Source organism: Bacillus rossius, chromosome 6 (genome assembly GCF_032445375.1).
Source record: "Bacillus rossius redtenbacheri isolate Brsri chromosome 6, Brsri_v3, whole genome shotgun sequence".
Classification (NCBI taxonomy): Eukaryota; Metazoa; Arthropoda; class Insecta; order Phasmatodea; family Bacillidae; genus Bacillus; species Bacillus rossius.
The window spans coordinates 25,619,605-25,646,832 of record NC_086334.1 but is presented as its reverse complement, the minus strand read 5'-3'; the positions used below and the strand labels follow the sequence as shown (position 1 = coordinate 25,646,832).

At 33.9% G+C, this 27,228-nt stretch overlaps 1 protein-coding gene across 6 annotated transcripts; it reads left to right on the top strand.

Annotated features, from left to right (window-relative positions):
• Nucleotides 1-6: 6 nt before the first annotated feature.
• On the top strand, nt 7-27,228 carry LOC134532894 (zip homologous protein 2). 6 transcript variants are annotated; one of them, XM_063369915.1, is made up of 10 exons: nt 7-121; nt 2,858-2,985; nt 7,620-7,690; nt 11,323-11,442; nt 12,486-12,568; nt 15,285-15,477; nt 17,798-17,922; nt 21,736-21,831; nt 22,798-22,890; nt 24,183-27,228. In XM_063369915.1, the coding sequence occupies exons 2-10, from the start codon at nt 2,874-2,876 to the stop codon at nt 24,217-24,219; spliced, it is 930 nt and encodes a 309-aa protein (XP_063225985.1). In that variant the 5' UTR covers nt 7-121; nt 2,858-2,873; the 3' UTR covers nt 24,220-27,228. The 6 variants fall into 6 exon arrangements, 2 of the variants coding, with proteins under 2 accessions (XP_063225985.1, XP_063225986.1); XR_010075200.1 differs by lacking the exon at nt 15,285-15,477 and having other exon boundaries at nt 40-121; XR_010075201.1 differs by lacking the exons at nt 7-121; nt 15,285-15,477 and adding an exon at nt 133-393 and having other exon boundaries at nt 2,917-2,985.

Below are 27,228 nucleotides of genomic sequence, written 5' to 3'. Positions count from 1 at the left end.
AGCGCTGGTTGCCGGAGTTATCAAGCTGGATGGAAGAGTCGCTTTGAATTTTGTACTATCTGTTCAAAACATATACACATAGAATAGAATATGACATTAACTTCATCGCTTAAAAGCGAAGGTTAGTTAAAAGCCATCAATTTTTATGTTAAGGAAGTCTGTGTAATTTTTTTTGCACTTAAAATCATAAATATAATTGTAACGTACCTGGAGCAAATCGTATCTACATTGTTGTCAATTATTTTTCGTGAGTTGGTAGAAATTTTGTTGAACCTAATTTCAAAGTTTCCAAAGAGGAAATTCTTCATGCAAACAATTGTAGTGTGGGACGCTATTTGCAAAGTGCTTGTCAGTGTTTTAGGAATATATTGTGATAGCCTGACATTAATAATTGTACGTATATTGTTTTATGTTAATTTATGTCGTTTGATAGTGTACCGCTCACAGTAAATGTCAAATGTAATGAACTACCTACTGTGATAGCCATACATGTTTCAAATTATTTTAAACTTTATTACTAAGTTTATGATTTACATTTTAAAATGTATATATGCGTACAAGTACGTACTCAAACAATTATCTCGTGTGATATTTTATAATAGCTTATTGAAAATAGAAGATAAAGTAAATAATCGGAAATACTGAGATAATTGTTTGATTGATTGTTATATTTGCGATTTGGCTTCCGCCCGGTGGCAAGGAGTCCCGCTCCCCCTCTTCGTCTACTCGCTTATTATTAATAGAACAAAGTCCGAAAAACACAGAAACATTTGTCGCATTCACAACATTATTTAATAAAAACCACATTATTATTTTGTGTGTTAACCCTTTTCCACAGTTTACAATATAGTTGTTTCATAGGTATTGTTTCTTTAAAATGTACACAACCACACTGTCATATTTAATATTATACCCTGGAAACATTGAAGCATTAGCAAATTCCATAGAGAATATTCATAATTTGTAATTTTGAAAATTTAATGTACTCTGTTTTGTGACTGAAGATACAAATGGTAGGTATACATGTAATTTCTTATGAGAGTAGATTTTTTGTTGAAAAAATGTCTAATAATTAGTTTTTAAGTAGGTCTACTACTTATGTTGCTTGATTGTCTTGCAAAGAGGCATTTAATTTCTATAGGATTCAGAAATACTTTGTAGTAAGCTCCGAGCTCTGCAATGGGTAATTTTTCCATACTTATATTGTATCCAAGTTTATCCCTTTATCCAGATGGCATGATCTTGTATGATTGATCCTGTGGTACATGATGCTTGCTGTTTTAATTTAGTATGTTGAAAGATCCTGGACATGTCAGAAATATTACAATACAAACAATGTTAGGAAGTAAAAAATAATAATTAATTTTCAGATTTTTATTTGATCTGATAATACAAACATAATTCATTATTACATCACAATATTTGTTAAATTCAGGATCTTTCAATGTACTTAGTTAAAACTTCACTCATCAATGTACCATAGGATCAATGTAATCAGGATCATGCCATTAGGATCAAGAGAGAGACTTGGATATGCGATGTGAAACTTTTATCCTGCAGTGTAGTCAAAAGAATTTGTGAGGTTAAAAGTGTTTAAAAAATTCAAACAAAATTGAAGTAAAAAATATTAATTTGTTTCTCTTTGCCAAATTACACATTTTCCTAGACATCAAGGACCATCACAACTACCAACTTCCAAAATTGAGTCTAAATAAAAAAAAACTTAATTATAGTTACAAATCACCTTAAAAATATGACTTTTTTACGGTTTTATTATTTTATGACTTTCCATATTGTATATACAACTAACCTAACCAATCTAGCTTACTCTCCCAGAAAAAATGTAAGGAATTAATTATTGTGAGAATTTCATTACTTTTAATTTAATTTACTTGTAATTAATGTAAATGACCTAATTTAACCAATCTTTCACTTAAGCTATGATCACCTTGAAATGAAAACACCTAGTTTCCTCAAAAAAAGATCACTACAAAATATACACTTTAAGGAAAACTATAAATACTTATTATAAAAATATTACACAATGCTTAAAAACTCACTTTTTCTAATTAATTATCAACACTTTTTATTGATTGTGCAGACATTAAAATCTGTTGGGAAAAAATGCATTTCACCATTAACTTAATGAAGTATTAAAATAAATATGCAATATAAGCAAATTCACTTAACAACTGCTCTTTAAAATCATTTTAAAAAACACCAATGTCTACCATGACCTGTTACAACCATCAAAACCAAAAATGAATTTTCAAATTACTTTGACTATCAAATGTAGGTATCACTTTCGACAACAGAAAAGCAAGTTACAATAAAATTAACAGTATTTAGAAACATAAAAATAATTAAAAGTGCCACTATTCAAAAGATTTAGGCTAATTAATTCATAACACAGTGATCTCTTTAATTAATTTTAGGTGTATAAATTATTATTTTTTACCAGTTGCTACAATTAGCAAATATTTATTTTGTGTGCTTTTGACATAAATGAGAATGACTTAATGTCATATACAGTATTGAATGTGGCACTTCTTAATTGCACACTCTTATTTTAAAACAAAATACTTGGGGGAAAAAACATCTCTGTTTAAACAACTAGTTGGAGTAGGTATCACAAAGTCTCTTTACAGAATTATCAGGTATAATAAATAGTACTCATAAATACCATTTAGGACTTCAGAATTGTATGTTTGTGTATATAATATTTTGAAAAAATACCTTGGTTACTGTGTTTTTTAATAAATTGTGTTACAAAATGGTTATTTAATAAAATTTTATTCTGTATAGTCAAACTTAGTTGGCTGTGCATCATACGTACTTCTGTTTCATACTGCTATAGTGAAGAAGCCTTGAGAATGGATTGGATTCATTGCAACACTTGTTGGACACGTGTTGTAGATGTGAAGAATCTGACATTTAGCATCACGAGCTGTGGACATATCTTCTGTGATAACTGCACTAAAACTGGTGAGCAAGTTTATTTTCAGAGCTGATAAGGCTATGGGCTACTACCATACATTTTTCACACTGAGCATTTTATGCTTGTTTGATATTTGAAAACAATTGTGGGTCTAGCATGGAGTACAAATTCATTGAAGCTAACAAAAAAGAATGATGGTAAACTTTGTCTAATTTTTCCTAATGAATTTTATACTATATTTTTGAGTGGTTTTTAAAGCATAGGTACTCTTTTAATTTGTAATTTGAAATTCTTTTCAGAACTGTGCCTATGAAAAGTTGTTTAAATTGATTGACTTATAATAAACTTAAAAGTTCAGGGAAACAATTAAGTGGTAAATGTTGGGCATACACTTTTTATAGTAGCCATATTATTTTATTTATTTTAATATATTTACTTGACAACAAGGAGGTTTTATCATCTAATCACTACAATGCTACCTGTGAATTTAGACTAACCAGGTTGAGTCAGGTGAGTAACTAAGATGTGTACTAGACAAAAACCTTAATTTGTAATGCTTCAAGTAGTTTATAAGCACATTTTTTGATAGAGGAAAAAATGTATTTATATGTTTAAGTAAACCTTGAAAAATTACTTACACTTAGCCCTATGGCAAAAGATGCAAAGGTTTAATTTCTCATTGATGTCTGTTATCTTGCCAACATTTTCTGGGTGAGCAAGTTAAATATTGAAGCACCCAAATAACTTAGTAGTAGCTTTTTCAATCCTTTACAGACAGAAACAAAAAAATGATCATATTCTCTGACATGATGTCACTGAGTAGGCCTAGTAGTCAGAAACCTATTTCCTTCCTAGGAAACTAAATTCCACCCTTATCTTTGTCATACTTCACATTAACATGTACAGGTAGGTAACATTTCCGCACATTTCAGTTCTTTCCCTCGATATATTTCGTTATAATTCAATCATTTAATCAAAGGAATTAGATTTTATTGTACCTAGTACACTTATTAGGTTATAATTCGGTTCTTTTGATGCATTTACATGTAAAGGTCATTTACCTGTTGAAGGCCTTTTTTTAGTATGAAAACAACTGTTATCATGCTTTTGAATTTATGTTTGCAGAAACCATAACTAGGGACAAGATTTAATGGTGAATTGCGATAAAACTGAAATAACACATAAAAGCATGTCAATACACCATAAAGCACCAAAAAGCAACTAAAATTATGAAATCAATCAGTATTTTTGATCAGAACTTAAAACACAATAACATCATCTTTTAATATATTAAATTAATGAAACTATTTATTTTGCTTGACCTTTGAACCAAAATGCATGCACTAAAGAGATTGAATGTTTTGTACTTTTTTTTAATTTGCAACTGTTCTTAGTTAACTCATTTTTACATTACATCGTTGGTACAGTTTTCAAACACACAAATACTTGCAGATTTATTTTTATTGTTCCGAGTAGTTAGACATGCTAATAAAAAATATATTATTGTAAAAGTGCATCGACTATCAATCAAAATGACACTGTTTTGGTGAAATAAGTATCATGAAACATTTAAGGTTCTTCTTTGTTGAATTAAGTGCTTTCTTTATGATTAAACAGGGTTAGTAAAAAAAAATCCATAAAATCTTGTCTATCCATAACCTAAAAATAAATTAAGTAGCTTGAAATGTATAAGATAATGTCCTACATTTTGAAATATGTCGGGATGTAAATCATATAATTAAAATATTTTATTATGAAATATGTACTTGAAATTTTCAGTTCTATTGAATTTTGTAGAAATTTTGATTGTTGCTTAATGTTTTGTGAACTTCAAGTTCATTAGAGACAATTAAGGGGGAAGAGAATGGAGCAGGGACGGAATGGATTAGTGCAGAAAAGAGTACCCCAAGAACACCCATGAGCTTTCTGCAGTATCCGCTTAAAATACACCCTTAACATTTTTATATTATCCTTGTAGCAAACAGGGTGTATTGTCAAAGATGTAGTCTGTGTGACCCAGCTGCATTACTGCAGTTTTTGTAGCATATATATATACTCATAAATTTGTGTTTTTTACTTCTTCCGTTCTCAATAATGCATGCAATATCATCTCATATGCATTTATTTTCATGTTTTACATGAAAACATTGTAGCTTTGTGTCCAGCAGGCTTCATAATCATTCAGCGATAACTTGGCTTCCTTGCTGGCCTTACTGAACTTGAAATTCAAATAGGGTAAGTATTAATAACATTAATTAATAACCAGCCAAGAAGAGATGCACATGTACATTTGAGGTAGATTTCAAAGAAAGACTACCTATTGTAGCCGTTACCAAGGTTGCGACTTCCGGAAAAGTTATATGTATAGTTTTTTGTTTCAAGATCCATAGACCCCCAAAACCATAGTCAACTCAAAAGTTTATGTGTGTGTGTGTGTGTGTGTGCACGTGCACATACCACAAATTTATGGACACAATAACTGCCGTAATTTTACACAAATCACTTCCAAACTGATACATAAAATAAAGTAATGGAAAACTCAGTTGAGTTCGTTAATTCACAAAATTCCATCAAAGGCTACAAATGGGGAATGATTTTGACAACTAGAAAAATCACTGTAACTCCTATTATATGATAAATATTGCATCCATTTGAATGTATTATAACTTGTAGGGCAATGTCCATCGCGGCCCGAGCGGCATTGGGTCCACTCAGCTAGTTTGTACCCTGATTTTGAAATTTGGGGTCAGTTGGGCCGACACCTTCTGGAAAGTAGGAAGAGTGGCCAAGGGTTTTTAAGGAGGAGATAGAGTGAGCTCAAGGCTCACTGGGCAGACTCCTGTCCGTTCTAATGACAAGTCTGTTAGTGCTAACAAGTCAGGGATGTAACTGTTAGGCTCACTTCTTGGGGAGGAAATGAGTTCGCGTTTCATGATGTAAAGTTTTAGACTGTCTGGGTGGGCACCAGCCACCCAGGTATCTATTTCGTTTAAGTCCACAGTCATAAGTGTTGAGATGTGAAATGGCAAATCTAATCTACAATGATAACAGAGGCTGAGAGGTCCCAGAGCATACAAGGAGTTCCAGTTCATGTAAGTTAAGATTTTTATCTAATACTCATTCGATAGTAACTTTATAATTAAGTATTTAGTTTTAAGTCTCTCTAAGCGAATAGTTTAACAATATCTACTAAATTTCTGATACTCCTGTAATCACAACTGGTCCCATTATCGATAACATAATGGATGTTGACACCTGAAACTGAAACGTATAAGACTCATGTTTTATAAAGCATTATCTCTGTTATAATAAATGTTTATATTTATAGAAGTAAGTTTTAAATTATTTAGATTAAGTCTTTTATGTAAATCTTTATGAGTAGTAGATAGTCATACCTCTAGAACTCCCCATACGGACAGGAAACAATGAGGTTACTTCAGAAATAATAGTAGTAATGTCGTAAATCCTCTCACAGTGATTTAATTCTTTTTGTTTAAGAGTTAGGTCTTTTTTCCCCCAAAGAAATTTACCATCTGCTCTTGTGTATCAGCGTGTGATTTATTGTTTGATATTAAAATATAATTATAACTCAAAACAATTTTGTTACAATATTAAATAATTTCTCGTTAGGCATAGCTGGTAACTGTTCAAATTTAGGGTTGCTATAGTCAGGGAAAACCTGAAAAACCTGGAAATGTCAGGGAATTCTGTGTACCCTGGAAAATTCAGGGAAATTAAAAATATATTCGGAATTACTGTACATACTTCTCCCACACTGTTAAAATAGACGTTTTTCAATTTGTTTAAGGAAACATGTTTGTTTTCTCCTGTAATTTTTAACTCCTGTCACATCACCAACATGACAGACATGACTGCATTTAACAAACCACAATAGATATTATCGCGTGTCCCGTGATTTCGACTAATCGATAGGTACTGTTATTGCTGTGATGTATATTGAGACAGATTCTTTGTCAATTTTGATTAATTGATGAGAGCAATTGACCCAAAAATTCTTGTAACTTCCACGGCACACTGTGACTATAGCCTTGCTATGTTCAGAATGGTTCAAGCATGGCAAGTAAAGAAACAAAACATTTTAGGCTCAGAAGGAAGCCCAATTATATTAGATGAAATCTTGTCAATTACCAAGCGATAGCCTTAAAATGTTGTGAATTGTTGTATGGGGTCGTGTGTGTAGACTTTTTGTCAGCATTTTGAAATGTCAGAAATACTGTCCATTCTATGTACAAACATTTTATATCTTTGTTATTTTAAAAACTTTAAAATAGTAACTTTAACATTACTTCTTTTAAATGTGTAAGTACTTTTTTAATTTACTCTATTTTGTAATTGTGTGTTTATTCAGTTGTGGCCATACATATATGAATATTTAAAATTCATGTTTTGGTTCATTTTTTTGCAGTTAATTAATTAATTTAATCTACTTGAAATATAAATGCATATAGTTAAACCACTCATTAAAAAGCATGCTTTAACTATCTAATGCTAAGAGATTACTTAACTTTTTGAAAGGATATCTCTTATACAAATTATCAGATAGTCATGCTGCAAGTATGCTGGAACAAACTGCTGTTTACTAACTTGAAAAACCTGGAAAAGTCAGGGAATTTCATATTAAAAAATGTGCAGCAACCCTGAAATTTATTTTTCATTTCAGGTAACAGACCTGGCAATGATACATGTCAGGTATGTGGAAGAGAGTGTTCCAGACGCATTCTGGATTCAGAAGTAAGTTCTTGAACCTTTCTTAGTTATTTCTTTCTAAGAAATTTAAAAACATTACAGTCTATCACAAATTAGTTACATGAAAAAATTAACAGATCTTGTTTGTGTTTGTTTTCAAAGTAGTGTTAATTTGGGTGAAAGGCCTTTAATTTGGTTTTTTAAAGTCCATGGGACTGGTTTCAACAAAATTTCAATGATCCTAACGAGAATATATATATATATATATATATATATATATATATATATATATATATATATATATATATATCTGTGTGTGTGTGTGTGTGTGTGTGTGTTACTTCATAAGGAATTCCACATGTAATATTGTAGCTAATGCCATTTGTAAAGTAAGCCAGTTTCACATTTCATGCTATCCAAAATAATGTTTGTTTCCTTACATTTTAGTGTTTAATAGCTTGGTTCCAATCATCTTTGTGATGGTTTCAAACCAACCTCAAGCATTGGAGTACATATTTAGAATTATGTAGTTTGTAAACTATCCCCACTTAACACATTGATACATGGCAAAAATAATATCTATCAAATAATTAAATCATGTCAAATATAATAATAAATTAATATATTTCTTTTCCAATCAGGGAGTGAAACATGCTACTGTGTTTTTTTTTTTAATTGGTAGTTAATTTACATGATTGGTTTTTGCAAAAAATTTAATTAGCTGATTAGTAGAGGAAAGTGCCCAAAACCGGACTACCCCCCCTAAAGCGGACCCCCGGTCTCCTGGCTCTGCATTCTCCTGAACCCTAGCGGTACCGAGTGCAAACAGTAGTCCAGGCTTCTGCCACGCGGTAGCGGAGTGCACACCTCGCTCACTTCACTTGTAGCGTGTCCACCCGCCATTGAGTGTTGTGGCAGTGTAAAAAGTTTTTGCAGTGTGCTTCATAATTAATCATTTCTCCAAGATATTGGCAGGTAAGCCTTTGGACCTTTATATATTTTTTAATGGTAAGGTGTACTGTAAATGTTTGTTACCAAACCGTTTCATTTAGATGATTGATTAAAAATTTATTGGGTTAGCAATATGTTAGCTACAGTCGCGCAAACCGGACCCCCTTCAGTTGCCTAAACCGGACCCCTTGTTCCCTTAACCGGACCCCTTACATATTCATGTCTTATGTCGGCTTCTATTTGTATATACTCTTATACTTTTGGAATTCTGTTGCAGATTCCAAAAGGATAATGGGGAAAATTGATCAAAGAAAGTGGAGTCCATCTAAAATGACTAAAGCTATTGATGCAGTTCGGAAGAAAAAGATGGTTTGGAAGAAGGCCAGTAAACAGTTTAATGTTCCGATAACTACACTAATGAGGTTGTCCAACAGGAATTACGGTACTCCTGAGGAAGCAGCAATGACAAAAAGAGGCAGACCTACAGTTTTGGGTGAAGATCTTGAACATGAGCTTGTTCATAATTATCTTGCTATGGAAGCTTCTTTTTTTGGACTTACTCGTAATGACTTGCGAAGAATTGCTGTACAATTGGCAGAGAGAAATTACATTGAACATCCTTTCAAAGACGGAATTGCTGGGAAAAAGTGGGTAAAACATTTTCTTAAACGCCACAAAACCAAACTGTCAGAAAGGAAGCCTACTGGAACATCCTAAAGCCGGGTTCTTGGGTTCAGCAAAGAAAATGCAGATAAATTCTATAATGTTCTGGAAGATATTTATGAGAAAGGTAAATTTTCTCCTGACAGAATTTACAATGTTGATGAGAGTGGAATTACAGTGGTACAAAGTAAAGTAGCAAAAGTAATTGGCCTTAAGGGTAGAAAACAGGTTGCTGCCTTGAAATCAGGAGAACGTGGGGCACTTATAACAATTGTTGCTTGTATGAATGCTAGTGGCTCATTTGTACCACCTTTAGTAATTTTTCCGAGGAAAAATATGAGTGAACAGTTGAAAAAGGGTGCTCCACCAGGAACAATCTGTGCAGCGCACCCTTCAGGGTGGATCCAAACCAACTCCTTCACTCAGTGGTTTCGACACTTCATCGAGTTTGCCCATCCTACGAATGAAAAACCTGTGCTGTTGCTCTTGGATGGCCACTTTAGCCACACACAGAATATTGATCTGATCGACTTGGCAAAAACCAATAATGTTATCATTCTGTCGCTGCCACCTCACTCCTCGCACAAACTACAACCGCTGGATAGAAGTTTCATGGGTCCTCTCAAAGCTTATTACAGTGAGGAAATCAGGCAGTGGTTAAGGCACAATGAGCGTGCCGTCAGTCCTTTTGATGTAATGGAATTGTTTGGAAAAGCCTATATTAGATGCCAAACTGCTCAAATAGCAATCAATGGATTTAAAGTAACGGGCATATACCCCTTGAACAAGAAGCTTTTCTCTGATGCTGAATACATTGAAGAGGCAAACAAAAAACGAGATTCAAGTTTCTATGAATCTGTGTTGAAGAAACAAACTGCAGAAAATCAGAGCTATCGAGAGAGCAGAGAAGAACGTAACACAGAGGAACCACGAGTTATTGTAGAGTTTGTACCAAGTCAACCATCAACGTCTTTGGCAGGTCATGGTATTCCGCGGCCATCAGCTACAACTGAGGATCCTCAGAGTTCCACATCTTCTAAGACAAGCCCATTTCACATCACTCCCATCCCAAAAATTAAAAAGAGGACCTCGAACAGAGGACGAAAGGCCTGCAGTTATATGGTCATTACATCTGCTCCTTACAAAACCCAATTAGCGGAAGATAAAAAAGCTAAAGAAGCCAAGGAAGCAGAACTGCAAGAACGAAATCATGGTCAAGGACGCAAAAGGAATCGTGGCCGGGGACATGGTGCAGGAACAGAGCCATCAAGAAAAGGAAAAGTGCTCGTGACAAGGCGTTGGAATTTTGAGAGAAATGTGAAAGAATCAAGCACCGAAGATGAAAACAGCATGTCCTCTGGAAGATCCGAATTGGACATTCTGCCGGGAGTCTCCCCATCCAAAGATGATGATACTTCGTGTATGTTTTGTGACAGGAAATTTACGGAGGATTCTAAAGGGGAACTTTGGGTCATGTGTGTTATGTGCTTACTGTGGGCCCATGTGGATTGTGCAGGGGCTGAACCGGACGTTTATATTTGCGACTTTTGTCGCTAAATGATGTAATTCTGTTTATAACTTCTGTATCTTTACATTCTGTAGGTTTATTTGAAACTTAATCAGTAACTGTTTATATTACGTATATTTTGAAACTATAGATATTATGTTTTCTTTGATTTAATACCTTATTTGTTATTTTACACTGTGTTATTTTGATGGTTTTTACAAGGGGTCCGATTTAGGCAACTTTTTAAGATCGTCAAAGTGTAAGGATTTGGTAAATAATTTTTTTAAAGCAATTTTTAATTATATTTTCCAAAATAACAAATGTAAATGCTTTACAACTTAACAAAGTAAATACTTCATGCTTTAAAAACATATTTTTTAAAAGTTTTCTATGTGTTTTTATTAAAAAACAAAATGGGGGTCCACTTTTGTGCACTTTCCTCTACTATTTTGAAACATTTGCACCAAAATTTTGTTCTTCACTTATTTATATTATTTATTTTATTTTATTTATATATTATTTATATATGTATCAATATTTGAGTTTATATTTTCAGGTTGGACACGACATCCAACAGTTTTTCACAGATAGTCGAGAAATTTTGAAGAAAGCCTTGGATGTGGTTTCATTCCAAAATGGTCATCGTGAACGACTAATGGGTTATTTATTTGGTGTTGTAAGTTTTGCTACGTATTTATTATATATGTGTGTGTGTGTATTTTTTCATCACCCAATTCTTTGACATTATCATACTTTTTTTTCAATTGTTTTAGGTATCACTTGCGTGCTTTTCCTTGTATGTCATTATAATTTTGGCATTGTGCCTTGTTACTGTGAACATACACATTTAGACACTTCATTACTATAGCTCTGATCTTCCTGACTCACTTGTGCAATTCTCAAAGATAATATATGACTTTTTTTATACCAGTTTGCACTTTAGTGGCACTGGGTTTTTCCATAATTTTCTCATGCTCCTACAGAGCAAGTACATTTCTCATTCTCCTATTGAGTACATTTCTTGGTTGGCATCCCCTGTTTCTATTCCCTTATGCCATATTGGAGCTGTGATTTTGTCAAAGATGTTAAAACTAATAAATAAAATTTTGTAAGAAAATAAAAATAAATTATCCTTTAGGTAATTGGAGCTAATATTTGCAGTAAAGTTTTAGCGATTCTGTCTCATCATATAATTACTAGTCAATACTTCAAGATGGTGTGTGAATCATTTGCAAAGTTCTGTTTAAATTTCCTATCAGGATTTTTTGCCCTTTTTCACAATTACTATCAATATACGTACTCTAGATCAGTGGTTCCCAATTTATTTCAGCCAGAGAACCAAATGATTGACTTTATTTTGGAGGAACTCCCCAAATAAAGTTATTTGGCAATAATTATGCCTACTTTATATGACATTCGTCCTGACTCATGGAACCCCTGTGACCCTGCCACGGAACCCCAGGGTTCCGCAAACACCTTTTTTGTAACCGCTGCTTTAGGCCCTGCATTGTGTTTCGTTTTATCCTTGAATTTTTTAAGTACACATCAATGGTGTTTGTTTATGCTCTTTTTTTTTTTCCACAATTAACTATCTAAAGTAAGGACAGTTTTGTAAATGTAGTTAGTCATATTTGTATTTCTGTTTTAAAAAACAAGTATTTTATCAATCCCACTATTTTTTTTTGTGTTTAAGGGGAAAAATTTGTTTTTATTTATCAGGTGGCAAAATACAAAATATTGAAGAAAGAAACTGCTCGCCTAGCAGATACTCTAAATTCAGTGCAGAAAAAAGCAAAAACCTTGTAAGTAGTCCTTACTGCTTTTGGATATTTATTGTGTGTTGGTGCATGCTAGTGTTAGTTGAACATAGGTTTTCCTTAATCATACTATTAATATTTATTTGAGAATTTTTTTCTTAAGTTTAGTTAGTGTGATATTTGTGTACTTTGGCAGCATCAGTTTCTTTTTAACCTAATTTTTATGTGGGTCCCTTAATATTTATTTTGATACATGATTTTGCTTACATAAAACATAACATGTTTTAAAATTAATGAATTAATAGAACCATATGCAGACATTATTAGATATGATGCTATTTCTATAAGTTATCATGATTTTCCATGTCAAGAAATTTGCTAATCAAAAAAGTAAAAGAGTAAAAAATTCCCAGAATAATTTAAAAATGAACTGTTTCAAGAGAAAGGAAAATTGGTTTAAAATGATTAATCACAAGAGATATGTTTACTATGAATTGGTTGTGTTGAAAAGCTGTTAAATACTATGAGTAGGTTTCCCTGAGGTCATTTGTATTTTTAAAAAACACACAATTTCATTAAAATATTAATTTCAAAAGATTCAGCAAGTGTTCAGCTATTTTTCAACATATTCACCACTGGAATCGAGACATTGGTCATACTGTGGGACCAACTTTTGAATACCTGTGTCGTAGAAGTTTGCCGCCAGGGATTGGAACCACTGTGTGTGACAACAATTGCCTCTCTGTCATTCTCAAAAGTTGATGCTGATTGGACAGGAATTTCTTGAGGTGTAGGAAAAGATGGAAATCATTGAAAGCGAGGTCCGGTTGTAGGTTAGATGATTAAACACCTCCCAGCTGAACTTCTGCAGGAGACTTGATGACTGTGAAGCCAAGTGAGGCATAGCATTATCATGCAGAAAGACAATACAGACACAACGCATCCCACCCCGCTTATTCTGAATGGCCCGTCGCAATTCCTGCAGAGTTTCGCAGTAATACTCAGCATTCACTAACCGCACTTCACAGTGGTGGGGAGCTTTAATAAGAGCCTCCTTTTCCAACAGCTGCGATGATGCTACTGTGAGAATGCTGGAAGTACCATTAGTGCATGCCCCATTCTACATTATTTCTCTATAACGTACGTGCAGTGGCTTTGCGCAATATATGGTTTGCCAGCTGTACTTTGTGGACACGTCTCGTACATGCTTTGCTAGGTTAATTTTAATAATAAATAATGAGATACTATTTTTTGCTCCAATAACTTTTGACTTGAACTGTTTTAAGTGTCTATAAAACACTTTTTTTTTGTTTAATAGCTATATCTGATGTATATTGTGGAAAATTAAATTTGTTTAAATAAATAAATTCCAGATTTATAACTTTATGTGTAAAAATAATTTATAACAAGACTATTTTTTGACCTGTATTTCACTCTAGCAGTGAGACATGGTCTTACATGAAGATGGATAAGCACTGCCCTAACTATCTTAAAATCAGGATGCTCTCTTTAATTTTTTCTCTTGCCCAAATTAATAAATATTATTACGTTCCAAAACAGAGATCCAATCAGTGTACATAGTGCCAAGTGTGACACACAAGATCTGTGGAAATCAACTGCAGTGAATAGGACATGTATGAAGAGTGACAGAGCATAGGGCTGTTCAAAGTGTCTGGGAGGGCAGCCATATCGATCCTCCCACCTTAGGAATACCAACTGGAAGATGGAGGGATAGCTGCAAGTAGATCTGCATGCAGTAGGGCCTCAGGATGGGTGGTGGCAGCATGTGCTGGATGGGAGAAAGTGGAGTGGCTGTTTTAAGTATGCCAAGGGTCAACTAGACTGATATCACCAGTTAAATTAAATGACTGCTAAGTTAGTGATAACTAGAGACAGTTGTATTTTGGAAAATTATCCTGAAAATATTTGTTAAAAAAGTGTAGCTCTTAACCCTGACCTGTAAAAAAAAAAATTTTTTCAGCTTTTCTTGAGTGAATAACTTAACGTTCAGTTGAATTGCAACTTCTTTTTCATTTCCCTGGTCACAAGCAAAAAGTGCTTCCCTCACCAATACTGGCCAATCAAGAAGGGAACTTAGTGAACATGAACACATGGTTTGTAGAAATCTGTCAAGCAATGATATTGTTCCGCATAATACAGTAAGATTCACCCTGCTTCTCCAACCGTTTCATGCAACGGTGGATCCTCGGAGGTTCACAGTATGGTTACGGTGGAGATTTGTTTACTGTCACAGTACCACAAAGCCAGATGCCACTCAAAAATGTTTTTTAAATTTTTAATTAAATTAAATAACTAGATTATTTTTTTTAATTATTGTAGTGCATAGCTTTATCAGTACAGTCTGACAGTACAGTATTTTATGACACATCAGGACCAATAAGGGTGTAGAAAAATATTTTCTTACACATCGTAAGTGAAAAAACTGGTGGTAAGCATCATCTGACACATTTGGGCAAATGAGATGGTTTCAAGCATTACCTGACACATCTTGAGAGAATAGGCTAAATTAAAGCAATGTTTGATGAATCTGAGTGATAATGTTGTACACATTTATATAATGATGTAGCAGTTTTGAAGCAGTTTCGAAGTAATGGTATATTTATGAAAAATTATCATTTATTTTATGTAAAATGTTTAAATAAATTTGCAACTTTATTTTGAGTTAAAATCATAATGCTCCTTAAGATTTAAATTAGATTGTTTGTATAATTTTTATACTAAAATGTTAATTATTTTCCAGAGAAAAAGAAAACATTTATTTGAAGCAGAAACTGTCGAGCTTGACAGCTTCCCAGACCTCCCCAACTTCTCAGTCGCCCACATTCTTCCTGTCTCCGTCTCAGTCCCCGTCTCCAACCGCAGCCTCGCAGAGCTCCCCCTCCATGGGCCCTCCCGGCTCCCTGTTTCCCAGACGCCCCATGTCTCAGACTCAGGTAACACTCAGCAGAGCGTAACAGTAGGTACTATGGTGTGTGTACAGTCCTGTTACGTGTGTATCGTGCTGTGTTGCTCTTGCATTTACAGTTATGTGTGTTGGTTATGCACATACATTTATTTCCCATGTTGTAAGTAAAGCTCACAACTTAAAAATATATGAAAGAAAAATTAAATGAATCTTTTTTTTGTTCAATAAGATGTTCATGAATTCACTTTTTTTTTTTAATGTTTGCACTTAATTTATTGTGTTATTCTTTAATAAGCCTCTGAGTTATAACTTTAGTACACACAAAATCACATGTTCTGATATACGCTTAATATGATTGAAATATGTTTTGGTGAAATGTATAGTATGAACTAGAAGTCTTGCAAACTGGGGCCCCATTGTACTATAGACATGAGTTGCTTTGAACAGACCAGCAGAATTAAACAGAGCATAAACTGTTCAAAAAACATCTGTCATCATATTGATGGTGCTGTGTGTATGTTTTAGAGTGAACATATTAGTGATAACATACTGCAATAATGAACACCACACAGCAACCATAAATTCTTACAGGATGAATGGTGTTAAATAGAGGAAATAGAGCATACATATTACATGTATTCAGCCCCACAAGTGTTGAAGTTACTGGAATCTCATAACTGACAATAATTATGATTAATATATCTGAAAATTTTAGTGAACAGAAATAAATTTAATTAGTTCCCAAAAACTATGTTATTATTCTAGTGGTTCAATTCAATTGAGCCACAAGCCAGCTTTGTCATGTTACTTTTGTCTGTGCTACTGTCAGTAATTGATGATGATAACAAACTTGATGCGTGGAAGCTTCTTATGATGACATTTGTAATGTTCCGATGTCAATGAAGGTGAACCTACAATTTTGGGGTTTCTACCTTGATTGAGAAAAGATATCAATGCTAGGTATATTTGTTGACAGAGCACAAATTTATCCACAAAAAAACATTATTTCCTGTTAGGGTTACAAATATCACCATGGCACACACATAAAAACAGCGCTCATTGACTTGCTACAGTAGTAACCCCAGGCGTTAGACACTCGGGCTGGGTCGCTGAAATCCCTTTTCACACAATCACAGTCCCAAAAATGGAGAAAAGAAATAGTTTAAACCAAAGAATGGTTTTTCACGCAAGCAAGAGATGATGGAATGAATCATCAATGAAATGGTGCATGTACTGACTCGAAAATAACCACAAACAAGAATAAATTACAATTAAAGCCAAGCAATAATTTTAAATGTAGAGATCCAAACAGAAATTTAACAAATAGTAAATTACATTAATTAATGACAATACATTGCCATCTCTACATCACCCTGAACATAAAAAGAGAACAAATATTTGCAAAGCCATGATCAGCCTCACTCTAGTTACCAAACCCTGATGGATCAAATGAAAGAAATGAGAAGGGAACATAGCTCTCACGTCATTAAATGCACTGTGGGTTCTCGTCCCGTCCATGCTCTGAACCACACGCCACTCACTAGAGGGCAAGGGGTGAACCAAAGAGAATATACACAAAGTGGAGAGTAGGAAAAGCAAGGAAATACGTTGTTATCGCACCCCTTGGATGCATTTGGAAGATCTTGATGAGTCAATGTTGTGACTGGTGCTTTAGCACCTGTCCAAAACTACAAAATTATTTCATTATAACCACAAAATGTTTTCATGGTCACTAAACTTGTTTTTCAGTGTGAAATGTTAAATATGCATGTACAAAAATACATTTGCATCTAGCTTCCTAATGGTAGATAATCATATTATTTTTTTTAATAATACTTTCTTTACTGTGAATCATTTTGTGGGTTTTCCTACACTTGTACTAGTTACATTGCCATTACACACTAACTTTTTTTTTAACGGGGGCATATATTACACACACTTTCCCTATTGTTTCATTTATCTCTCACGCCAATATTTCTGATCCATTAAAAAATGGTGTTATAAAACAAGAGTAACCAAACAGAATTGGTTAGTCTTTAAATTGGTTCACTTTTAAATTGTCATACTATCTACCTCAAACAGATTACTTGTAGCATCCATAAACTTTCATGAAATGTGTGGCCTTTAAAAATAACCATTACTTTAGTTGGTACAGTGATATGTATGTATTCAAAATTGTAATAGTTTTATCGTTATGAAAATACCTACCTAGTCTTTAGATCATCTGAAGTTAATACTATTGTGTTATTGCATCCAGGTTGATTAGAAATAAATTGTATTTCTCATAATTTCCAAATTCAAATAAGCTTTGTTTGTGTTGTCTTGTTATACATGAATAATTTTTACAGTGGTCTCCATACTTCTCCAAGCTGATCACATCTAATAGGTTGTCGTTGAGACAGAACAAGCCTAACTCTGAGATACGTGCCAGCCAGTCATATGCATCACCACCCACTGCAATGAATTCTTACAGGTGAGAGAAAATTTCCTGCAACAGATTATTCAGTGTGATAAAACAAGTAAAGAAATTGCATTAGCTATTTTAAGCCACTTTCTGTATTATATTATTATGTAAATACTATTTTCTTTTGGAAAATAAAAATTGATTGATTAATATGTTTAAGTTCGATTCATATACAGTATTTCCACAATCAGTAAAAAGGAGGATAAAATAAAAAAAAATAGTAAAATTGATTGACAATATGACTTAAGTCGGGAATTTCACTTGATTGTATGGTTTTTGTCCGTAAAAATTAAAAAATGTTTGAGGTGAGAGTTCCACTTGCTGAGCATACACGAGCACCTCTTGCTGTTTTAAAGAGCTTCTTGAGGGTCTCCAGACAGAATTGTTCTACAATATCAGTATTGTGTTTTCACAACTAAGTGAGTGATCACCACTCAATTACAATATCATGAATGGAATATCTTTCTTGGATCTTGATGTCAAAAGAGACAGTTGTTAGAGAACGTTTGGTCTCCACTTCAAAGTAAATGTGATCCATGGGTTGTAAGATATAATACTGAAGCAAATCTTAAGGGATGTGTTTGTTGCCCTATTGGCCTAATGTTATGGAATGTGATACTTAAGTTTAATTGTAAAATTAATTCTCAAAAAAAATAGTGTGCCTCCGGTAAAAAAAAATTCCAACAACATTAAAATAAAATAATGTTGATTTGCAGAAATGCTGTTGGATTTTTGTTTTCCAAAACACATTTAAAAAAGCAATAGCCCACTATTGAACAGGTAACAATACATTTAAAAAATGCTATGTAAAGTTTGGCCCTAACCCCGGCCAAACTAAACAACTTCCGCAACCCGCGACACAGTAAAACTCCTATATTGCCCCGTACCGCGAGCGCAGGTAAACCCAAAAAAATATTAAAACCCAAACAAATGGCAGGCTTAAAAAATACTAATAAGATTGCGAACAGTGAGAGGAGGCAGCAAGTTAAAAAGACGCAAAATGTATATGGCAACATTTAATAACTATATATATAAATATACCATAAAATTGTTTCATCACAAATCGGCGCATCCATCATAAAATACATACCCTATAACTATTTATAAAAAAAATTGCTATATAATAAAACTAAATAAAAATACTTTAACAATTCCCCCAAAAAAGTATAATTTGATCATATACTTCGGAGCTCCGAAAAATTAAAGGTAATTACCAAAAAGGCATTAAAAATATATAAGAACATATTAATACAATAACAAATATAGATACGCACCGGGCGTAGCACTACTGTAAATACCAATTAACAGAATGAAATCTAGCAAAAAATTGACACACATTAGCATCCAAATCAATATATCAAAAATTTAGCTAATTACAAATTATGGGTTAACAAGCCCTTCTCAGTTAAGTCATTTTCTAACGGTCGACGCCTTTTTTTTTCCACGTCTGGCAGGGATTGGATGAACAGGCTGAACGTAAAATCCCAGTTTCAAAGTTATTGGTCCGTTAATTTAAATCCCAAAAATCCACAAATTATAGTTTCGCACCAGGAGTCAAGGGGTCAACGGGGCAGTGGCACTGCTGGCACTTACTTGCTTTTTTGAGGTCGTGATGTCCGGTCACCAAATACACTCGTTTGCTCATGAGTGTTTTTTAATGGCAAACCCTTGCCACAACACGTTACCTTAGCTGCGGGTGATTGTACGGCTATAACGAATCCTTCGCCATACCGTCTTGGAGTCTTGGCGCACATAATTCATCCTTGGAAAATCCTCGCGTCATTCACACACGCCTCACCTACCCCTCGCTTTTCATCGTATCAATGCGTTCTAAATTATATATATATATATGAACCCCGTTCATATTCAAAAAGGAACACTCGTATTCAGATGTTCGACCGGCAAGTCACTTCGACGATGAACCAGCACCATGGCCAACCCGCGTTTAACTCACGTCCGCGCCCGCCCGGGTCCACGAGGCGACTGCCGCTCGCAGTCTCCCCTGACGTCACACACTCAGCTGTTCACCACGCGCGCCGCCTAGCGCAGCGATTACCAAAATATTCGGCATTGTCCTTGAACTTTCCAGACCAATTTAATAACTTAAAATCTTAAAATTAAAAGTAATAAAACCAAACAAGAATTACAATTTCCTTATTTAAAACAAAATATAACATACTTAAATCCAAAATAACTCTTATTACCAGGGCATCCGAAAAGGTTAATAAAATAAGTTAACCAATTCTGCCAACCTAAACATTATCAAAGGTAGAGGCTGTAGCACACATGCTACAGCTAGAATATCGGTCATCATGTGGGTACAACTGTAGATATTTATTATTTACCCACCTAGAAAATTTAAGTCAGTACTACTTCTCACTCATTACAAATATAAACAGTTAGATACAGTTTTTAAATTATTCCTACTGTATTTACAGCATTTGTTCCTCATTGCATTATTGAAATATTTAAGTCAAAGCAAATTTACGTGTAACAAACTTGGATTTTTTTTTTTTTTTTGAATTTATAATTTGCCTTGTTATCAGTTGTTGGCATATGCCTTGCTCTCCAGGTTAGAGTCACCAGTATGCATTGTTAGGAGACTGCGCGCAGGTTCACTGTCAGCAGAGCAGTAGGGAGAGGGTACAGGAGTCAGGCCACGTGACAGGACAGCAAAGATGCAGGATGGTCTCTAACTTTATTTGGTCAGACTACAGGGTTGAAAAGGGGGGGGGGGGGGGGGGGGGGGGCAGGTTTTTTTAGGATCAAGCAATGTTTTTTTATGACATTTTTTTGGTTCTGTTCAAATGTACCTACCTAAGCCATACAACATCCCGCTTTCTGCCACTCGTGTTGGACCAGAAAAGTTGTAACATCAAAGAACTGAAGTTCAACAAATCTGCACATATTATTTGAGACTTAACCTCAGAAAGGGTATTTCCCCACAGGAGGAGGATTCTTCATAGAATGAGTGTTCCCCACAGAATGGGGATTTACAGAACTGTCAAGGATTTCCCACAGAATAGGAATTAACTATTTAATATTTTTAATTTTAGAGGAGTATTTAGTTGAGTATGATTTACAACTTTTTCAGGTGATATAAATGATAATATCTTGATAAGAATATAATTTTTTGTTTCTGTAAATCAGAAGAAACATTAATGACCAAACTTTTGTTGTTATTAGAATATAATTACACCTTTCATTTAAAAAAAATTGGGATATTCTATTTAAAAATACATTAATTAAAAAACTGTTTTTTATATAAAAAACCTTTTGGTCTAAACTATGGTTTAAACCCTGTTTTAAACCATTGTGGTGTAAATCAGCCAACCCTCTTGGGCTAATAATAATGTTTTAGTTTGCTGAGTGTTCCATGGTATAGTTTGCACGGGCAGTGCACACAGAGCTTCCCCACGCGTGGTTATCTGTGGGACTGGTAGAGAGTTCATGCAGGGATCACCGCTTGGTATGATACAACTCAAAAACCAACACAAGGAAATGCACACTAGTAGTTACTACCTACTCGAATCCGACAAGTAAACATGGTCTTGAGGAGAGAGAGTAGCCTGGGCAGACACTCGAGTCAAGACTGAACTCCTGGCGCCAGGGATTATTTTTTAAATTTTAGGAGTTCGGCGTGGAAAAATAGCGCAGTGGGAAACACACAATATAAACATGAACTTATCAATTCAAACAATTGATAAAAACCCCTGCGGAAAAAAACACATGCACTCGGAATTCATTGTAACTGCAGCTGTGTGATTGGTAGCTGGTAAGGAGCTGAGGAAGCAGTTTTTCAGGTCTGTTCTTCCGTTACAGAGCGACAAACGTCGGCACACCAGTGACCCCGGTGACTGCCAAGAGCAGCCCCAGCTTCTCCGATACGCAGTCTCCCCTCACTCCGGCGGATCTCAAGTAACTGCACTTTACTCTTTAGCACACATGCTTGTGCACCACCTTGAGTTGATCATGTGTGATGAGAACAATGGTGCAGATGTTGAAAGAGATGGGACCACAAAAAGTTACAAAACACAAAATAGCAGCTTCTCTACTTTTTTTTATTAAAACCCCATATTGTGAAATATTTGAGTTTTTTTTTTTTAATGAGTTCTATCTTTTTTTAATATGTGTACTATTGTTATCCTATATACATTTTGTACCTCTAACTTCTTTTAAAAAGTATTTGAAGGTAGGATATAAAATTCATTAATAATTTTTTTAATACTGAAGAATAACTTCCTCAGTTTTCCTGCAACAACGAATTTAACATTGCATGAACATTTATTAAGTGACACAAGTTATTCTGATCAGTTTCAAGCAATTTTAATAAGACAATAAATACATTATAAAATTTGTCTCAGTGACTTGAGATGATGTCAGTAAGTGATTGTTTATTTTTGACCATTTCAACAATAGTAGGCTAATATTGATTTTATAAATTTTATCATAATGCTCCCAAGTCAGTAATATGAGTTTTGGTTTAGTGTTACTAAGTAAGGAAACACTGTTTAAGAATAAATTTGAATTTAAATAGGAAATTTATTGTCCACCACTAAGCCTTTCAACATTAAATGGGAACGTTCATATACTATACTAAAATGAAAAACAACAAGAAGTTTTTATATCACATTTTTAATATTTTTTTAGGATAATGTTTATAGTGTTGCCTTATTGTGTTGATTAGTCCTTATTTTTTTGTTTTAATTTTACATAACAGTTTTGTTATTTTATATAATTCCTTTTTTTAATCTTAAATTAATTTATTTATCATATCAGATTCTTTTAGGAGTAACTATGCATGGAGTAGTATATGTTTTATTTTAGCATTTGAGCAGTGTCTGTGATGAGTGCTTTCTTACATTGTGTGGTTATTTTTTTCAGTTACATTCGATCAGGAAGGACATCAAATATTTCTCCTACAGTGATGAATCTTAACACATTGTCTTTGAATTCACAACAGAAGACAAATAAAAAGTAAGATCCTTCGTTCAAACTAATATTTTCTTCTATATGTTTTGTAATTGCAGTAGTAAGTTATTTTCTATTGTAAATTTAGATGACTCATTTATTAAAACTGGTAAAATACTTAAACACAAAATTCAGAATGATAACTTGATATTGTAATAACATTTATCTAGAAATATAATAATTTTACATCAAGTGAAGTTAAATGTTTTTAAATTTGTTGTTCACTGACCTTTACACAAACCGGACCCTCCTTTAATATGAATGAACTTGAATAAGGAGATTGGTGGCACTTATTTGTGAAAAAAACTGGTTTTATTACTTTTATTGTTATATCTCCGGCTCCTGTTATCATAGCGAGATAAAAATACGTACCCGTTTTTAAGTCTAAGCATAAGCTTTTAACACAAAAAAGTTTCATCAAAATCAGTGCAGTAGTTTTTGCGTGATGCTCGAATAAACAAACAAACAAACGACAAAAGTATTAACTAATCAACAAATCCTTCTAACCCAAACTGCAATCAACTGTTGCAATGGTCATTGCCATGGAGTCGCAGAAGGTATCAACAATGCAAAAGTCTGTTATCATGGATACAAATAAAGCTTAAACAATGCAATAGCAAATTCTGTTCAGCCTTTTTAGCATGAAGATCCATCCCACCGGAACCATGCATTTTTCTGGGTTAAAAAATAGCCGGCCCATAAACTATCTCTGTGGAAAGATATCATGTCTATCTGTTGCTCCGTTGCTGCGTGAAAGAACAACAAACGAACAAACAAATTTTTCTCATTAATAATATTAATAAGGATTTATACACTTTTCATCCTAAAAATGTTTTATTTTCTTAAGACAAATCAGAAATATTATTTATAAGAGTAGAAGCTATACATTGTAGGTAACTTATGACTCTTATGATACTTGAGTTCCAGTGCCTCATAATTAGGCCTGATAATGTTTGGTTCATAAAAAAATGATTACAGGAATGAAGAAATACTGATTTTGTATTGATTTATGTTTTTGGCTGTTTTTTTAATGTTATAGAATTGCAATTTTTGTTACTTTACTAAGATTACATCAAAATAATTTAATTTAAATTTATTTGAAAGGTAAATGTGTTTTATGTTAATAAATTTTGGGGAATAAAAGCATGAAACATTATTCTATTTTTAATACAGAGATGATATATTCCGTAACAGTAAGGTAATTAAAATGTTACACTTTCGTTTTGCAAATTGAAGTTATGAGTTTATTATTTGATATAAATGTACCTCCTTAATAACCAACTTTTTTTCTGCCTTAGGATTGGTGCCAAGTACTTTCAGAGAACAGTTACATAAATCACAGTTGGACCTCAAGAGTTTATGTATTTCCTATAATTTCCCTATGCTTAATGTATGAACAAGTACTTGTATTGATAATTTTATTTACTATATGTATAATTAGATAGAAATTTCACAAATTCGCTCAATCTCAAGCTAGAATGCAAACCTTAATACTCTTGCACTAATGATTGGACCACAGTTATTTAGACACATCCATTTGCAACCATGAACTAACAATGCCCAGCTAGAATAGAAGTAAGCGAATCGGGTAGTGCCAATTAAGAGAAGAAAAAAAGTTCATACCAGCCAATGGAAAAGCAAGAGCAAACATAAGGTTTGAATTTTAGTTTGATGCCAAATGAATTAGCGAAAATCCGGGTACATATGTACCATAATGTGTAGATTATAAAGTTTTGTTACTTATTAAATTTTGTCTAATATTTTCTGTTATAACCAAATCTAGAAGGCTGCAAATTAGTAGGGGCTTGCACACGTCTTATTTAGTAATTTGGTGACTCCTTGTGGGGTCAAACAGTTTTGTTAAGAAAAAGTAACTGTAGATAGAAAATTAAGACTGCCCTGTATTTTTTTTCCATTGCTTTGTGTGCGCTAGCTTGTGTTTTTCTGTGTGATCATGTGTTGTGTGCCAGCCAGCGAAGCCTCGCTGTACTGACGCTGGTCTGTACGGGCTCGATTCTGTTTGCTCTGTGTGGTCAGGATCGCCAACAGGATGGTCAGATTAGTCTGGTGGATGAAGTTTATAAGTAATAAAGTTGTTTAGCTTGTTAAGTGACAATATATTTACACATTTTCGTCAACTTGTCACAGTCCCACTTAGTACGTATTCTTGTATTTGAGATAGTGACCAACATAAACAATATGACATACATAATGTCACCTCCTGGTTATCCTCCGAGTTTGAAATGGGGAAATGCGGCACTGAAAGGATGGGAGTGAAGCCTGTCAGTGGATGAGGTGCTGTCCTGTTTTGGGATGAATGCCAGTATACGTTAATGGAAAGGGCCGTCCATCAACTCACGGTTGGACAAGAGAGACTGAAGGGGTTGTGACTTGATCACGTGAGATGAAGACACAGAAGAGACTGAATCTCGTCAAAAACTCCCAGACCGTCTGCCTTCGGAATGCAATGATGCACAGTGAAATACTAATTCAACAATTACAAAGTTTTCCTTCGTGGTAGGTGGCATACTGTGCTTACCTAACCTGAGCAGTAATCACGTGAGGCTCGTCACAATGTCGCGCTTTTGTTTTGACTCAATTGCGACACAAACAGGCTACTCTAAGAGTTAATTAACATTGAAACATAAAACATAAAAAATAGAAGATTAATATTAAACAAGAATGGAGAGTTAACTGAAGGTGTGAATGAAATAAATACTAATAGCTGTGCAGTGCTGTGCAGCGTCTTGCTCCCGTGAGCTCCTGGGCACAACTGCCGCCTCCCTGGCACCCAGTGAGGCAGGAAGCGCGGCTTGAGGGTTGTGTGCAACACCTTGGCTTCTGACGTGATTACGTGCTGGGTTTTCAGCGGCAAAGAACCACAAACATTACAGAACTAAATACACGTGAATTAAAACAGGATAAAATTAAAATGTCAGTTGTGGAGAAGAATGAAATGAAAAAATTTACTGCGTAATCACTGCTTCCATAAGAGCATTGCACTTGCACAGTTCAGTCACGTACGTGACACAGTGGGGTGGGTCGGAGGCTTAGCTTCATTTATAACAGCCTAGCGAGGGTCGGAAGGCACCGAGGATGTGACGACGTCAATATGTATGTAGGTATAGTAATAATAAATGCTGCAAACTTTGAGAAATTTTCATATAGTTACTAGTTAATAACTAAAAGAGTAAGTTAAAAATTCCTCACTAGTGCCACTTTTCAAAATTACTTCTCACATAAGATATACCAAAAATTTTATAAGTAATCAGTTTAAAGAATTGTTAGTAAAAGTATTTATACTACAAAACTTTTGGCTCTGTAACATTATGTATGGTCGAATAGTTATATTGTGAAAATATATGGTTTTTTAACCATGTTGGTAATCATTGAACAAACTATCCCATAAGCTAACTAACACACAAACCTTTTCAAATAATTATTTTTCTTAATGCCTGCCAAACTAGTCACAACTTGTGACACATAGCCCATTACTATGCATTCTCGATAAATTTGAAAACCTCGTGATTGAAAAAAAATATTCAGTTGATGATTTTTCAGTTCTTGTTGCATGTTTTTTTTAATCACCCTCATTCTAAACACACTTATGTTTTTTTTTTTTTTTCAGTATAATTATTTACACATGAATGTTCCCCATTGGTATATCCACCTTCATCCAAAATATCCACTGATAATTCATCAAAGCTAAATTTTTTATTGTGTGCATATGTATTGTTTATTGTATAATCTTAATTCGGTGATAACTTAGTACTTAGAATGTGTGTTTGTATACAATATTTAGAGACATTGTCACAAAATTTTGTTACTTATTTTTGTATTTAGAATTTTTGTTTTTATTGTGCTAAGTTTAAAGAGGCTTCCATTATTTAAATGAATGTAAGTATTGAAAACTCAGAGAGCACTACTTGCAGCAGTAGTATCAGCTAATACAAAAAAATTTTCCTCCAACTTACTATGCCAATTTGTTTTCACTTTAGTTTTAACCACCATCTTTTTGGGTCTCTCCTATCATGCCTGTAGCTATTTCTAATTATTCTTGCCATTAGCATTTTATAACCAAAATGAGCAGTTCCAAATTTACTGGTATTACATTTGCAAAAAAATAAAATGGTTGACAATGAAAAGCGTAAGGCATTAGCTAACGAAGATGCATGTTATAAACAAGAAGCCGTTTGAATCCACCTGCATTTACTTGCATTGCACCTGCATCATAAATTCTCAAAAACCCCAATTTCCCTATGCTGTTACAATGAATTAAATTTTATGTTTTGATTGCATTGAATCTCTCTCTCTCTCTCTCTCTCTCTCTCTCTCTCTCTCTCT